Source organism: Cheilinus undulatus, linkage group 23, assembly GCF_018320785.1.
Source record: "Cheilinus undulatus linkage group 23, ASM1832078v1, whole genome shotgun sequence".
Lineage (NCBI taxonomy): Eukaryota > Metazoa > Chordata > Actinopteri > Labriformes > Labridae > Cheilinus > Cheilinus undulatus.
Genome location: NC_054887.1, coordinates 32586436 through 32604624, shown reverse-complemented (window position 1 = coordinate 32604624; position 18189 = coordinate 32586436). Strand labels below are relative to the sequence as shown.

At 42.0% G+C, this 18189-nt stretch overlaps 1 protein-coding gene across 1 annotated transcript in view; it reads right to left on the bottom strand.

The window, feature by feature from the left end:
• The window catches only part of LOC121505825 (thyrotropin-releasing hormone-degrading ectoenzyme-like), a 340052-nt gene that overhangs the window by 154107 nt on the left and 167756 nt on the right, over positions 1 to 18189 (bottom strand). The window contains exon 5 of the mRNA XM_041781378.1: positions 453 to 607. Coding sequence (XP_041637312.1) covers positions 453 to 607 — 155 coding nt within the window. The remainder of the gene's footprint in view (positions 1 to 452; positions 608 to 18189) is intronic.

Here is an 18189-nt window from a genome sequence, read left to right as displayed (position 1 = left end):
CTTGACTGTTATATTATTTAAAAAGTCTATTTTGTCTTGATATGAATATGGTGTGCCTTGAAATTTTGGCTTAACCTTAGGTGTGCCTTGGGCGAAAAAAGTTTGAAAACTACTACCCTAGTCAAACACATGGACCAATGGGCGTCAGACAGCTAGCACTTCCTCTTCCAGTGCCAGTTTGGTTCATTCCACAACACCTCCATGCTAGCTGGCATCACCCACCACGCCAAAACAGAGACATTGTGATATTACTCCCCCTACCACATGGCCATGACAGCCCAAAAAGCTTCGCCACCAACAGGCCCAGGCTACATGTAAGCTCCAGGTAGTAACAAAGCTGATACCTCCCCTAGCATGACTTAGCATGGCTAGGAACAAACCAAGTCCTTGTATCATCATCCTAAATAAAAATGCCTTTAGATGTAGTGTATTGGTAGCATCGGTCTTCCTACCTGGTGGCAGATTTCATGGACGACCACCATGGTCAGCTCCATCTGATAGGACGACGACGACACCTCGGCATCCAATAGGATCTTCTGCTCAACGAAGACGCTCAGCCCCCAGTTCTCCATGGCAGCATACGGATGTTTGGGCACCGCCAACAAGTCTGAAAAACACAAACACAACTCATTAGGGCCTTAACATATGCTGACAGTGCTCCTCCATTAATAAAGTCCCAGTTTCATTCAGCGAGGACCCCCCCATTAAAATAAAAAGCCATGTAGGCTGGCTCTGTCAGAATGGCTGCCGGCATCAGAGCAGATCCCATTTTGGGTTAAAATTAAACTCATGAGTCATTTTAACAACCTGCCAGAGAATCCTTTTATCCTCACAACATGGATATATGGAGTCTGCAGAAAGAGCTCTACATACTTCTGCATATGAGAGGGAGAGACGGCAGGAAGATGATGGAAGACGTGGAGGGAGATGACAAGTGAAAAAGTAAAAGGAGGAAGAGGAGTGATGAAAAGAAAGCTAAAGATCCCTTCAAGCCACAAAACTTTAAAAAGTGAAGGAGGAAAGAGGCTGACAGATGGAGATTTATTATACCAATGTGGGAGTAATTAAATGTCAGAAAAGCAGAGTAACCTTAATGCTGAGCCAATGAGAACAAGCAAACGTCATCTGCATAAGGTTGAGTCAACGGCTAGATATCAAAGAAAAACAGTAAAAAATAAGTGACCTTTTCAGAAGAGTACTTTGCTTTTGCAGGAAAAGATCAAACTTTTCTGGAGTCTAATCTAATATCGGGTTGGCCTCCAAAAAAGTTGGGACACTGTGTAAAATGTACAGAAGTCAATGATTGTCAGAATTTCATAAGCCCATATTTTATTCATGATAGAAAAAACAACATAGATCTTTAATCTGAGGCATTTTACCATTTAATGAAAAATACTATTGGCTCTTTCTGAGTTTGATTTTGACACACCTCAAAAAAGTTGGGACAGGGCCATGTTTACATTGGTGAGCACCCCCTCTTTTAACAAAACGTGGGAAGTGAAGAGACCAGTTCCTGGAGTTTTGGGAGAGGAATGTTGTCCCATTCTTGTCGGATGTAGAATTTTGGGGCGCTTTCACATTAGGCCCAGTTGTTTTGAACCACGCTGCGGCACCCAACTTCCCCCTTCCCCTCCCCCCACTGGCTTGCTTTCACACTAGCCACATCGAACCGTGCCAGGCGAACTTGCATATTTACTCGGTCTGAAACAGCAGGTGGCAGTATGCACGTAGCTGGTGTACAACCCCGCAAAGGAGGAGAAAGAAGAGGAAGCCACCATGGCAACCACTGGGGTCATGACCTGAGCTGAGATTGTTTTTGTTTTGACCCGGCAAAAAGTCCATCCTGCAGCCATGGATGATTAAAATCACTTTTAAGATGCCAGCAACGTTGCTCTTCGTATCTGCACATCTACTACAGCTCAGAGGATTAAATGGGCTCGCGCTGCGCAGATACCGCGGTTTTTGAGGTGACATGAGACTTTTAATGCCTTTGCACCTCCTTTCATTGACTCCAACTTGCGTTCATCTGTCAGGTGAGTCACAACAGACCGTTTATTGGCCGGATTCTAATGATTTCTGCTTTTTATTGAGGAAAAATGTGAATAAATTGCCGCATGGGGGAAAGAAGTTTAGTTTTTACACACGTTAAAGTGCCCTCTTGGAAGGCAAAACGTGTTAAAGTGCCCCCTTGGCTGGTTAAAACATGATAAACTGCAAACTTGCAATGACTTTTATGTTGGGCCCTTTTTTGGTCTAGAGCCAGAACTATATCTCACAGAACCAGTTTGGATTATCTGGTGCCAATATGGTGTTAAAATGCACTAGAATACAGAAAATGGCATCTACTTCAGACCCCCTAGGGATTTATTGATTTATTTCTGTGTGTTCTTCACAGTCCAATGTTGAATCTACACAGTTCTTGTGAATGCTGATCCTAACTACAAACTAACTTGAGTAGCCTGTCTAGTTAGTCTGTTTTAAGGCTATATAATGTGCCATTTGTATAACATAGAAACATGTCTAAAGTGCCCTCCAAAACACGACAACTCATTGCCCTCTTCAGTGGCGAGAACGCGCTGCATGTGGCCTTTTTTTTCTTTTCGCCCCTGCCCTTGAAAAAGTCTGTGCACGCCACTGGACGGTGGTAAAAATGCCACAATGGAGCTTTAAAACTGTCCTCAAACCAACAGGCAATAATACAATAGCTACTGCGTGTTGGTTTTGTGCAGTAACGCTTACCCTGCAACATTTCAGACCAATATTTGTCAGTTATAACCATCATCCTTCAGAGCAGCAGCATGTTAGCTTTGTCACTGTGAATCTCAGTGTGTGCTGATGTTAGCATTTAGCTCGTAGCTCCGCTGTGTGTGAGGAGACCCTCAGAGAGCTGCTAGCATGACTGCACACTCTGTAGACTGTGATGATGGGACTTTTTCAGCCTTTGTTATTCAAAATAAAATGCACTGAGAGTGCAAAACCATGTTCCCATGATGCTTTAAGTGAGGCAGTAATAACTTCGCCTGAAGTCAGCAAGTTAGACGCACCTGAGCCCCGGTTTTGTTTTTAGCCCGGAGTTGTTTACTTTTTGGTGGAAATCTGCATGAAAATTAATAATGAGTTTGCAGCAAACAGCTCCTGGTTCATCTCTTCCTCCTTTAAATGTATGCAGAAAAAACTTATAACACAAATGTACTTTAGAGGAGACTGTCAGGCTGTTGAACATAATGAGGATTGACTTCCTGCTTCGCCGTTCAAAGTCGACACATGCTCCAACAGCAGGCCTTCAGCGCCGTCTGAGGAGAAGTGTAACGTTCAACACAGAACATTGAGATAAATATTTTATATGAACACGAAAGCAAAGTGACAAAAATAATCTCCACTCCATGACTCTACCCGCTCTCCCTCTGCTCCTATTTTTAGCTTTTTGGCACATTTACTGTGGTTCAGTCCCACTGTACTCTGACTCTGCTCAGCAGTGACGACAGCTTACTCACTTAAAGGGACAATGCGTGCAGTATTTGCACTGAAAGCATGGGTTTAGTGGGAAGGACTGTCGCTCCATTGCTGTCCTGCTGCTTTCGTTATTGTTTTGACTGAGCGCCCCCTTAGTGTGCTGAAGCTACAGAGCTAAAGTCTACCTTCAAAGGTCTAAGAAGACTCAAACCAAAGAGAAAAACAAAGCTAGTCCAGAAATCACCCTTGACTCGGTACAAAGGTTGAGCTGTTTCTAATGAAAGAAAAGGTTCCGGTGCAGGAAATGGCTTTTTCTTCAGTGATTAAGAGGAGGAAGAGAGGACAGAAAAGGTGAAAAAGAGTTTTCTCTCTCTGCCAAAAACCTGAGGAAGAGGAGGAGAGAGAGCGAAGATTCTCCACGGTAAATAGCTGGAAAGGTCGTCATGTAAATTTAAAGTCAGTGTTTGGCATTTCAGCTTCAGTGACGTCCATCATTGTTAACAGAGTTTACTCACTTGGGTCTAAACAAAACTAATCTACTGCAGAATACATTTTTACTCTATGAAGTGATTATTTGATGAAGTAAAAACTCAGAACGCTGGGTTAGGGTTTGGAAGCTTTAAAAGGGAATAAAATAACAACAGGTGAATGTAAGATGCTTTACTTTTAAGCTGGGCAGAATTCCATGAAAGCTATTGCAGTCCATTCACACCCCCAAGAGGAGCCCCAGCCTGACTGTTAATGAGCTCATAATGGTGAAGTTTCTTACTATCCACTGATGGAAAAAATACGTTTGAGTTATTGTCTCATGGAGGAGTCCTACCACGGAGTTTAGCATATGTGCCAGCTGGTTAAACTGTGCGTACGGGGTCTGAGTGACCTGAAAGTAGAGACATTCATACAGAAGTTGTTAGAGAAACCGTGGCAGACGTGGATTTAAAACCCTAAAGCCTGGAGAGGCAGTCAGACAACGCTCACACATGGCCAGGTAAAACCGAGCGGTCTAGTCTGGTTCAGTCCGATTTAACCCTTTAGGTGCCACAGTTTTGTCAAGAAAATATTCAATTTTGACATCAAGATTTCAAAAGGCTGTAGCTTGAAAGTGGTTAGAGAGAAATGCATCCTGTAGATGAGAAAAATCTTCAGTATGACCCAAAGTTTGTGATGGGAGTAAATTCACTTATTTAATTTGCATATTCTGACATCAACCGTGAACACACCTGCTGCCTCCACTGCCATTGGCTGTGCATTTTCTCCCACAGCTTTTACTACATCTGCTGCTACCTCCGTCACTATTGGCAGTGTTTTGACCACCCCTGCTACCCCCACCACGTCCCCTCCTGGACATTTGCTGATTACTCCCACCCCGGCCAAGGTGAGGCAAAGCATCGGCCTCAGTATATGGACTGTTCTGGCACACGGACTCGCTGTCACTGCTCACAGACGCACCGTCAGTTTCGGTCTCACCAGACGACTGGTTAGTCGTCAGAGGGTGAATATTCTCCTTCGGTGAATATACCTCAATGGTGAACAGACCTCCCAGCATTGTGAGTATTCTCACTACAATTCGCTATCTTTCTCTCTTCTCGCTGCGACTACAACTACTACTACCACTTCCTCATCTCCACGACGATCTTTCAAACTCTATAAACTCCAAAACTTTGAATAGAAACACACCCACAAATGCTGCTTGGGTTGAAGTTATTCATGTCCACCATCTCCTCGTGTAAAGTAGTAACAACATTAGGCACCGTATTTGCAGCTAGAGTCTATTTATTTCAGCAATGTTTCTTGTTGCAATTTTGCAACTTTTGCGCTTAAAGAGTTAAACTTGATCTTGCTCGTGTTTCCAGAGCTGATGTCCGTCCATCCTTGCTCGATAAGATGGGAAATCTCTTTATGAAGATCAGGATTATTTGGTTCAGCTCAGTCTTTTGGTTCCACAGCTCTTTATGTGGTACTGGGATTAAACCACTTTAAAGCGGAAGAAAGGAAACGTCATTCATAAACGCTAGCCATATCTCAGCTTGATGTTTGAGATTTCAGAAATGAGGAATGATTCCTATTATTTTAAATGTCTTCTGTGTGCGCCTCAATCAAACTACATTTCTGCATTCAACAACTTACCGTCCAACCTGAGAAAAAACATTGAGGTACGTAAACAGATGTTATTTTTTTACTCCAGATCAGGGCTGTTTCTAGGCTTAGGCGATATAGGCGGTTGCCAAGGGCGCCACGCTGAGGGAGGCGCCGTCATGAGCCCTGAAAATTTTGAAAAGGGTCCACCAATGTAACAGATCATCAACTCCTGCACTCCTGTAACCCCTGCGCCCATCGTTACTGAAACCGTCCAGCCCCACCTCGCCACTCTCTGTCTCTCTCTCCCCCAGCCCACACACACTGGGAGCCCAGCAAGACGTACAGAAAAAGAGTTTTCTTTTTCCTCGTTCACACAGCGCTCAACGGACTGGACATTAAGATAGAGTTCTGCATCGGACAGCGAACATCCAACCTGCCCATTCCTCCTGAATTCCTGACCGGAGACACCTGCTCCAGCTGGAGCTTTAATGTCACATCTTTCCTCCTTTCCTATTGGTGCTCTTCACTTCAGGACCCCCATCTGACGTTTGTGCTCCATCAGGATCATGTGACTGCAGACAACATATTCCAAATATGGTCATTTGGCTCTAAAACACAAGATGGTGATGGCAAACCAGCCAAATATAAAAGCCTCCAAACATTCTCCAAACCAACAGGTAACTTCAGGCTCTCTTCATTCTGCTCTTTGATTTAGTTAATAGAAAAACACACAATCAAATGTTTTTATGTTATTATTTATGAATACAAACTATAAAAGGAAAGACATCCATCTGAATGACATGATTCTGCTCTTAAAGACACAGCGTACATAAATCTGGTTTTCATTTTTCCTCCGAAAATCCTCGAGGCGAGACTCAGAGCTTTGCACATTTTTGTTTCAGCGTCTCCATGTGGAGCAGATTCAGCCTGAAACTGTCAATCATCTGAGCGGGGAACGGCGTCACCGCGGTCTGACAGCTGTCAGTCAGGAAGTGATCCGTGAGTCTCTGGATGGCAGGAAGTGAAACGCACACTCGGAGGCACACGCTGACGGAGGAACGGCACACGCGGACTAAAACCCACACATGGTATGCTAATGTTTACGCTCTCATAAACCTGTTGATGGAGAGTCTCAGAGCTGGAATCGCTCCTCTGGGAAAAAAACACAAACACAGAAAAGTATATAAGCAGAGGAGCTTTCCTCCTCTTCATTCGATCCATCCACCCTCTGAAATCACAGAACAGAAAACAGCTCATTGTGTATCGATGTGTGTGAGGAGGGAGGATTGTTTAAGTGTGATTCAGCACACAAGTTAGTGAGTTATGGAGGAAATATTTACATTCAAAACTAATAACAAATCCACACTTTGAGGGAAGCATATCATCCTCATTTTAGTCATATAGAATCCTCAGCTTTTCTACTAAGAATAAAACAAAATTAATTAACCAAATTGAAGTTGGGCTATCCAAGGACATGCTTGGGGATGACTCCTGGCCCCAACAGCAAGGTCCAAGCCCCTAAAACAGCTTCTTAAAGTCTTTGTAACAAGGTTATGATAGGTAGGTAGATCCCTACAGACCTCCTGAAACAATGAAGTGCACGTGATGAATCCAAATGTCTGATTAGTGTCTGAAGGACGGATATATCCCCAAATGGTTAGGTCTACACCCTAAAACTTTGGTACCCAGCCAGGGATGTAACGATAAAAAGCGGTACCTACTTTCCCTCATTTTTTTGCACTCTAAAGCCATTTCAGCCACTTTTTAATCCACTTTTACCACTTTTTGTACCCATTCTTGCCAATTTAATCAATTTTTGGCCACTTTTATCTAATTTTTGCCACTTTAAACCCATGTATGTTCTTTAAAATCCAATTTCAATACATTTTCCACCATTTTTCGCCATTATTCACTAACTTAAGCAACATCTTTTACCTATTTTAAATATGTTTTTAACAAAAGTTATTTCATTTTAAGCTTAACTTCCCAATGGACCATGATTTTGCTGGCCCCCCAGTTTGGCTGGATCCCAAAAACCTCCCCTTTTATCCCCCCTTATGGGCAGCCTTGTCTCCACATGACTATTCTTGAATGTGCATGGCTGTGTTTGACCACCTTAAGGTGAAGTGGGGGTCCCCGGTCTCTGGCACCTTTATTTGGGGGTCCCGGACTGAAAAGGTTGAGAACCCCTGGTTTAAGCCACTGAATGCTCGATCTGTTGTTTAATTTTGGTGTCTATGAGCTGAAGTCTTCATCACGTCAGTCAGCTCTGTCTCAGAGTTGTTCAGCTGTGAACATTCAATGACGCTGACCGCTCTGTGACCTTTATTACCCAGCATGCATCGACCTTCTGTGTTGTATGTTTGTTTAAGTCTCCTCAACTGTGAGCCGCCTGAAGGTTGGATTTAAATAACTTCATCTGTTTAATTAAAGCTGCAGGGATCCTGATTTTAATATACAGTCGTTCTACCCTGAGATGTAAATGTGAGTCATAGAGGGGGGGCGTCTTTTTGGACTGCGGTGCTGATGCTTTCCCATACAGGCAGCAGAACCAAATAAAAAACCACTGCATTTTCAGGATTTTCTTCCCTAATAAAATCAATCTGGGGTTTTGCAACTTGAATGCTTTTAGTGTTAAACAGATTTGGAGGTAAATTTTGGTGCAGCTGCAGCAGTAACCCAATCAAGCTCTGGTAATGGTGCAGGAGGGAGAAAAGCAACAGGAACGCCTGGATGCATAAACTGAATGAAATACAGGAAATGTGCAGACAAGATGATCAAATACTGGGTTTGATTTGATGAAATCTTTGGATATAAACTCAGGAAACACAACTCCAACGTCGAGGGCCAACGCTGATTTTATTACTCCAAGAGTGATGAGAGAAAATTGGAGTCTTTTTGGCGGCTTGTTCCAGTTTAGCGCTGTTAAATCAGAGAGGAGGGTGGAGAGAAGCAGCCAGAGTTGGCGTTGCCCGTAGACATAAAATCAGCGTCTGCAGTCGCTCTTTATTGCTGAGTTCAGTCCCAGTTTTTCAGTCAGCAAACAAACAAAGAGAGAAAGTGGCTCACATATTCACACATCTGGCTGCTCCTCATTCTCATTCTCTGACTGTTGTCCTTCTTTAATGGAGAGAATTTGTTCCCCGCTGCCTGCCAAACTAGTTAACAGCCTATTAATGCTTTTTTATAAAAGCATTCAACAAACCAGCTCTGATTAGTTTGGCTCCACCAATCATGTTGTTGATTAAAGTCAAATTTCCATGTGCCCCGATGCATGCTGGGTAAGCGTACATCTGATATGAGATGGGTTTAATTGTTGTTTGAAGCATTTCTATAAACAAACAAGATGGCTACCACTGATGTTTGTCTTTAATGCTCTCTCTTCAGTGTTCAACAGACCAGATGATTATTAATAAAACACGAATAAACGACTAAATCACAGCCATGCCAAGAGTCTGTCCTTGTTTTGTTCTCTGTTCATGTCTGAATGGTATTTATTATTTATATTGTTCATTAATCATTACTACTTTAGGGGCAGACAAATGGTTGCAGCAAAAAGACCAAAACAAGCTATTTAACCAGAAAATTTAATGGGAAATTTAACATTATTCCATCATGTTTAACTGAAGGGAATTATGGTGTATTATATTATATGGTTATCTATCTTATCATAAAAGACTATTGGGTCCTAGAGTCTTTTACTATACTGCTGTAGCTTCAATTTATGGTCGCAGCCGTCCTCTCTGACCCTTCACCAGATGTAAACAATGAGAAGCCCGGCGGTGGCTAACCTGTTAGCGTGTAACAGGAAGACCGCGGTACGACCGTTTTTCAAAGTAGTAAATGTAAATAAAGTGGTATGTGGGCTGTGGAGGGTTAAGCTCACGTATGACTACTCACCCTAAGTGGCTAACATCACACCCTCTCTTCTTTGTGTTCCCTCATCTTTAGACTAGTTTTGACTATTCTAAATATAGATCTACGTTTAATCTACTAGGTATATACTGCTAAGAACATCCTAATACTAGCTCAGTTACACACAGACTGTCTCGTGTTAGACTGCAGTGAGTTCATGGTCTACTGCAAACTGTAGGATGGATTTGGATCGGTCACTTGGATCGGCGCTGTCAGTCAGATATCCGATCTATTAATTACGTCCATATCAGTTACGACGGTATTATACTGTACAATACCATAATTCAGCCTATCTTATTGTGTCATATCATGTGGTTTCTTCTCACATACTCTCAGGTTATATCGTGTCATATCACATCTGTTATTATATATTTTTTAGTAATTAAATGATGATTAAGGATTATCTTATTGTATTGCATTGTAACTTCCTAGATTGCATCCTACTGTGTCGTGCTACATCCCATCACACTGTAGCATTTTGTAGAGCACTGTATTGTGTCCCATCACATCGTATTATATCTTATTGAATTGCATCTTTGCATGCTCTTAGGTGTAGTAGCAAGAACGAGGCCCAGGCCAGCAGTGCCAAGACGTGGCCTTTCATGTCACCTGGAGCCTAATGAAACATGACATCTGACCTCGACCACACGCTCAAGTTCCCACCGTAACCTCCCTGCAGCTCTGCAAAGACAGAGATCATGGTGGAGCTGATCAGATGGACAGCATGGAGGCTACTTTTGAGAGAAAAAAGGGGAGAAGTATGCAGAGCTGGCAGTTGTGTGCCTTTACAGCAGGGTGAAGGGCTTTCACCTAGCTAGTCGAAGCCAGCCGCAGGAGGCTTCACTGGAACATCCACTCAGCGGCTCAGAAAGTCCATCATAATCCAAGGCTTTCAGTTTAAGAAGGCCATCAAAGACCTGGCAGAGGAGGCAGAAAAAGGGGAGTCTCTGGCTCAAGCTCTAAAAGGACAAGGCATGAGGAAAGCAGGGATCCTAAGGCCAGCAGCAGGGGGTGGCAGGAAGACGTACTAGAGATGCTGTGGGATTAATGGAGGGAAACATCAGTGAAGGGTGGCTCCCTGCTGAAGAGCCTGCAGCTGGCAATATGGCACCGTGGGAGGTAAGTCAGACAGAGATGCCAGCAGACGGGCCTTATTTTATTCTCAGGTGGGATCCAAAAATGACAAACAAAAGATCCTCGCAGGAGCTTTAAATGCAAGCCATGAAGGAAATATGGCTCAGGATTGTGTTGTACACAATCAAATCTTGGAGGAGAGTCATGCTTTGATTGATTTTTGGACTAAACCTGATTAGGATTCAAACATTCCAGACAAATGAGACAGGTCTGAAAGAACACATAGCTTCTGGAAAAACCATAGATGCTGACATTTAAGAACAGATGCTGAACTTACAGAGCAAAAATTCTAAACTGACACGGCCTTCATCGACAAGGCCTCAGCTGCCCGCTTCAGATATAATTCATCACGTCATTTTTTTGAGTGCCAGGCTGCTCGCTCCGTTCACACCTGATCCATCATCCAACCAACAGCTGTCAGAGTGACAGCCCGCGCTGTCAATGTCGGGGTCTGAGTCATCAAACATTTCAGCAGCTGATAGTAACAGTTAGTAAGTCAGAGACAGAGAGCGTCCTCTGTGGCTAAAAACAACCCACTACACCTCAAAACACATCCATCATTACATAGAATTTAACCCCTAAAACCCTGATTCTTTTAGGCCTCTGAGAGGAACAAACCACATAAAGAACCAACCCACAACACCTCAAAACACACCCATCGTCACAGTGATATTTAACCCCTAAAACCCTGATGTTTTCGGGTCTTGGTCAAATCGGTCAAAGTCACAAACTGGCGAGTCAAAGTTGGCTAATTAAACCAGGAGTATTCACTGTTTTAAATCTCATTGACATCTGAGAATTAAATCTAGCACCAATGAGTGATCAGCTCTGGCTCTAATTAGCTCACAGTCGTTTAGAAAAGTACACTCGCCATGGCTGACTAATCACAGCCACGGCGAGGTGGAGCGTGACAACCGCCACGCAATTGACAGCTTCAGTAATGCATCATGAAATTAAGAAGTCGCCTTGGAAACAGAACCTCTAAACCACGGCACGCCTCACCCCGAGCCAGCGTCCAATCAGGTGCCAGGCCCCGCTCCCAGGCTGCGTGTGATTGGCTGACAGCTCATTACCCACTTCAGTGAGGCTCAGACAGCAGAACTGATTGGCTGGCTGGGGGGAAATAAAGCTGTGATTGGTTTAACTTTGAAGCTGGAAGTAAATGAGGCTGTTTGGTTTAAGGTGGGAAATGCAAATGAGACATTCTAGTGGATAGACGTTTAAATTAAAATGAAATGAATTGTTTCATTTCAGTGCAGAATGAACCTCCAGGAGGTTTCAGGGTCCCACAACGCACACACTCACTCACACACAAATTAGAGCCTAAATTAGATTCTCTTCACACTCTGGTGTCACTCTCATGTGGGCACCTGGAGTCTGCCTCCGCCTGTACTCTCCATGTTATTAACCTTTACTTCACTTTGTCCTGGAAATCCACTGAAAAAGATTCACTAGTTTAGCTCTGTAGAGAGGAAATACATGCTGAGTAGGAGTGTAAATGCTCCGACAGCCTCCCACCCTGGGAAAACAAACATAAACTTTAGAATTAAGGACGAGTTTACAACCCATGACAGGAATTTATCAGGTTAACATGTGTTTAAGCTCCTGCTAACGCTTCAACTTTACTGCTTATACACTTCAGCTCATGTGCTTCTTGCTTCTCTAATTTTTTCTCTGCTGTGCTAAAGCTCCCAGCTAAAATCACTCATGTATATAGACTAGCACATTTATGTACATTCTCACTGATAATTCCAGCCCACAGTGCTGGTTCAACGTTGTGTCTAAGCTGCGACACAGCCACCCAACACTAGATGGGGCTGTAGCTCCAGTAAAGGGTCTGGTCTCCTTGCTTTATTGTCCAGATGTAATCCTGCACAGTGCTCAGAGTCTCTTCACAACCAAGGACAACAAAGACCCCAAGACCCCCCTGTGAGTTTAGGTCTACACCCTAAAACTTTGGTACCCAACCAGGGGCCTAGGACCCATGAAAAAACAAACAGCAACAAGAGGCCAGTGCAATTATGGCAGGAGAGATTAGCGTGGAGGCTGCTAAAGCGCCAGTTTTATCAGAACTTGACAACATTTCTTTGTTAAAAGAAGAACAAAGAACAGCAGTAGGGCTGCAGTAAAAGATTTTTTGTAGTTGAGTACTCTATCGATTCTCCTGATGACTAATCGAGTACTCTAATAAGAAATATTGCATTTTTCTTAATCAGTCACTTTTGCTTTTTCAAGAGCAGTAGTACTGGACAAATGAGAAAAGAAGCTGGGTCCCTGAAATGAACTACTTCTATATTAAAAATTGGTATTAACAGGTTCTCCAAAGAAAATGTATTTTACAAAGTGCAATGAAGTTCTGATGACAGTTTACATTTATTAAAGTTACACGGACAGGAAGTTAAATAATGACATTAGATTATGCCATATTTGGGGTTTTAGGGATCCTCTCCCAGGAAATTTTGGGTGCCAACACTTTATTTCGTTTAAAATAGTTTATTTTATTTTCCAATTTGTCATTACCTTTAGATTAGACGAATATGGTCTATATTTCAAAGGGTGTTCACTTTTAATTTTTGCACATTTTTGTTCATCCACCATAAAAATCTGACCTTTAAGACCATGCACCGACATGGCGAACACATTTTAAGGGATAAAGCTGCTTCTATGACCTGTTAAATCCTGACTGACAATGATGAACTTTAACCTATTTAGTCTCTCTCTCAGTCACCGTCTGTTGGTAATAGCAGGTTTCTATTTAATTGGTGTCAATTCATTATTAATATAAGTCTTATCAAATTATTTGGGATGCTGAAATGTTTTGAAAAATACACTGTAATCAAGACGTCAGTGCGCTGAATTTTGAATAATTTATAATTAAATGTATAACGTGCACACGCAGGAGAGACAGAGAGGGAGAGAGAGGGAAAGCACCAAATCAGGACTTGAATTGTGAAGCCTGACGGTGTTCTGTGAAACTGTCGGGCCAGTCAGAGAAGTTTATGCAATTCTCTGAATTCTGCAGACACAAACTGAGCGCTGTCTCACACCAGAGAGTCATGCAGGCGAGATCAACTCAGAGATCTGCGTAGGTTCACCAGTGCAGGCATAGTGCCATATCTGCCATAAAGCAGCGACCAGTGGATGCGTAAAAATGCAGGACGAGTGCCTTTCAACATCACTGCATCAACTTCTCTTCCCTCTTGATTTTCACACCTCGTATTATGCATGTTATAGTAACAGCGAAAACAAGTACATTGTGCCACAAAACAGCCGTCCGTGTGAAACACAGCACGTTTTCTTCTCAAAAACCACAAAAGTCGTGTACTGACGTGTCTCCAGTCGCCATGGTTCACGTTATTCATCGGTACCTGCAAACGCGCACCTTGGTCGTAGCTACGTCACGTTTTGTTGCTGATTGGCCCGCAAAGATGTGACAGAACATTCATCCAATCACACTGTGGTTTACCAGATGGATGTGTGAAACACATCCATCTGGCATGTCAGTGATTCCTAAATCTCATGAGCACAACATTTTAAGAATGCATGAAGGAAACTGTTTCAAAATAAAATACTAAAAACATAGGAAGTCAAAAAATCAAAGCGAAAGAAACACCCAGGTTTTCATCTCAGCCCACAACTGTTCTCAGACTGTCTAGGTTATATATTGTAGAGTCATAACCACCAGGCTCCAGGCTCCTAACTGTTCTGACTGTAAAATCTCATTTTCCTGAGTATCATTGTTTTCCAGTCATTAGCGTATCGATATTAACTTACTGTCCTGAGATATAACCCCACTCTAGCTTCACCATTGAAGGGTTCGATTAAAATCCATCCATGTTTGCCTGGTGATGCGTGTCTGTTAGTCTTTGTAGATGCTTTGACTTTGTATTTCAGAGAACAATGAGCCATAATTTAGCTGTCCTTGAAAACTGGATGTGAACAGGTGGATGCACCTGCTCAGGGACTCGCTGCAGCACTGATGGGAGCAGCAGGCCTCCGCTCATCCTCCTCCATAATACCCCCGTACCTCCGGAGGGTTCACAGCAGAGGCTCTGATTCCAAAATGGCAGCACCCCCCTGCAAACCGGTGACAAATCCTAACAAGTATGTGTGCTCTAATTGGCTGACAACACAGCACTGTTAGTCTGTGGACGGAGGCGGCGCGTTTTGTGTTTTACTGCTGATTTGAGAGAAAAACGGCTGAACGATGATGAACATGGAGCTGTCACCGGGGCTGTAATTGCTTCAGTTTGAGTAGCTGTTGTGCTAGCTGTCTGGATGTGTGAGTGTTAATGTGTTTGGGTGTGTTTGGACATGTCAGCAGCGAGCAGGCAGGCCGACTAATTTAGCCGATAATGAGTCCGGGTGGACAGATTTAAGATCGGATCTCTGCGAGCTTAACGTCGAGGCACAGGCCGAGAATTCTGTCTACATTGTCTTTTCACAGTTTGACTTAAATCCACAAATGATGAGTCGCTCTTATGAGAGGAAATAACTGACAAGTTGGCAGCTGAGACACCCGTCTCCTAAAAATACTCAGCGTTTGTTTTGCCAAACATCTTTTTGGGGGAAAATTCTGGCTGAGAAATATCAACAAGAAACACTCCAGGAGGTGTGAGTCAAAGCCATATCGGGTGGTTCCTAACCTCACAGTTTATAAAAATAACTTTATTTACACAGCACCTTTCCAAACATCTGACTATGTCCTGCACAGATGGGATCATCAGAGAGAGACGGCAGGGTTATGGAGGGCATCTGATCAGCAAAAAGGGGAAAGAAATCAGCAGAAACAAAAGGGTTAAGACTGTGATGAATATTAATGTTCGCTAAATGAGGCTTTTATAACTGTTTCACAACAAGAATTAGGAGACAAAGCTGCTTAATTCAACACAATGCAGCCACCATAAGGAACAAATAATCCTCAGAATTTCTAACCAGAAAGCATTCACAATAACCAAGACCTTAACTCTATTATGACTTCAGTTTAGGCTTTTGTGAAGCAGGTATCAACTGCACATGTGCAAGAAAACGCAGCCCTCACATGGATCTGGTGGCATCTACAGCAGGGGTGTCAGACTCAGTCACAGCAGGGGCCAGATTCTGACTTTAGGTCTAACCTGAGGGCCTAACAGGGTCAATATCTAACCATAAAATGTCAACCTTGTTTTCACCAGAAAGGAATTATGGGTGATAAAAAAACTTAGCACTGATGATAAATGATTTTGATATTAAAATAGTCAACATGACAAGTCCAAAGGCTCAAACTCTGAGATGAAAAGTCAAACTTGTTGGTTCAAAAGGTAAAAACACGACATTTAAAGTCAAAAAAATGTATTTAAAAGGCAAATATATGAGATAGAAAGTTGATATCATGATTTTTGATGGAGAAAATATGAGAAACAAGTCAAAATCATGAGTGTAAGAGGTCAAACATGGGAAAAAAAATTCAAAATTTACAAGTTTTCATGGTCAAAACAATAAGAAGCAATTTTTATTCATTAGTTTTAAAGGTCAAAATAAGATATAAAAGTCTAATTTAGGAGTTAAAAATGTCCAAATGTGAGAAAAAAGCCAAAATCATGAGTTTAAACGGTCAAAATATGAGATACAATAAAAATTCAAAATTTAAAAGTCATAATACTGCTAAAAATCTAAAATTGTTGATCTGAAAGGGCAAAATATAAGAGAAAAAGTCAAAATCATGAGATGAAAAGGTCAAAATATGAGATAAAATTCAACATCACAAGTTTTCATGGTCAAAACAACAAGATACAATTCTTAATCATTAGTTTTAAAGGTGAAAATAAGCTATAAGCCCAAGTAAGGAGTTAAAAAAAGTCAAAATAATTAGTTTTCAAGGTCAAAAAATGAGACAAAATTCCAAATCACAAGTTTTCAAGGTCAAAACAACAGACTGTAGAAAGAATTGGACAAACCCTGTGTGACGTCAGTCGTCTGCTTACAATAGGTGGACTCAAACGGCTCTTGAAGCCAATCCATGAGGGCTTCCATATTGAAATCGCGGCCTCAACCGAACTTGGGATCAACTTAATGGCCCGCCCACTAAGCGCGACTTCCTGTCAGCCTGCTAGCTAGCATTTCGGTTGACAGAAACGAAGTCTCTGCCTGCCGAGCTATCTGTCAATCAAATGAGATGCTCCAATCAGCTTTCATCCTAAATATAATCCAAACGATCGTGGTACAAAAAATTTCATCCCCCGTACGGTGGGAGCACAATAAGACACTAGCTAATGAGACACGTTTGGTGTTCTGAACCAGGCTGTAAACCAGTTTATTTGTAGTGTCAAAACCAGCTGTTTAACATGTGTCCAGACAGGACTTCCGCTGTTACTGCAGCCAGCCTCTAGTGGATACTCGCGGTATTGCAATTTTTTGCACTTCCGCATTGGCTTAATGTTTTTTAGGACAGGAGGTTGCCACTTGGTCAAAACAATAAGATACAATTTTTAACTGTTAGCTTTAAAGGTCAAAATAAGATATAAAAGTATAATTTAGGAGTTAAAAATGTCCAAATGTGAGAAAAAAAAAGCCAAAATCATCAGTTTAAAAGGTCAAAATACGAGATACAATTCAAAATCATGAGTTGTAAAAGTCATAATATTTCTCAAAATTTAAAATTGTTGATCTGAAAGGTCAAAATACAAGAAAAAAAGTCAAAATTATGAGATGAAAAGGTCAAAATATAGGAGAAAATTCCAAACCATGAGTTTTAATGGTCAAAATGTGAGATGAAATAAAAAATGATGAGTTTTAAAGATAACATTTTTACTCAAAAGTCAAAACTGTGATTCTAAAGTTCAAAATATAAGACACAAAGTAAAAACCATAACTTTGAGTCATAATTGTGAGATACAACATTAAAAATATGAAATAAACAAATTTCTTTTCCATGTTCCTGACTTTTATAATTAAATTATTTCTACTCTTTTCTATTTCTAATTTCTATGACTCATTGGGGATATTTTAAATCATCAAGGTTAAGTTCACATTTTCGTCCTGGAGGAAATCTGCAGACCTCATACTGGGTGGCTTGGTTATAATAAAAATATCATATGATCTGGTGGGCCGGGTATAACGCCAGAATTGGCCCCTGGGCCTTGAGTTTGACACCCCTGATCTACAGGAAAGGTTCAAGGCTCAGTGTTCAAGTGGTAACTTAACTGAAACACCACTGCATGTGGGCACCCATGTACATCCATGTGGGCAACACCCCATACATGGTGTTTGAGGACAACAACAAAAAAAAAAAGGAGGGTGACAGGAAAAATGTTCTGTTCCTTTACAATTATCACAGGCAGAGCAGAGCTTCAAAACATTCTAAGTAGGAGACATGCGCCACCCTGGGGTTAGATCGATACAACCCTGGTTCCAAAAAAGCTGGGGCACTGTGTGAAAAATATTAGCTCATTTTGAATTTGATGGCAGCTCAAAAAAGTAAGGACAGGACAAGACAAGGCTGGAAAAGTAAGTGGTACCAATGAAAAACAACTGGCGGAGCATTTTGCAACTAATGAGGTTGATGTTCTGGTAATCGGGTTTAGAACCATGTGAAACCAGGTCCTTACAGATCCAGGTTTCTCTCATTCA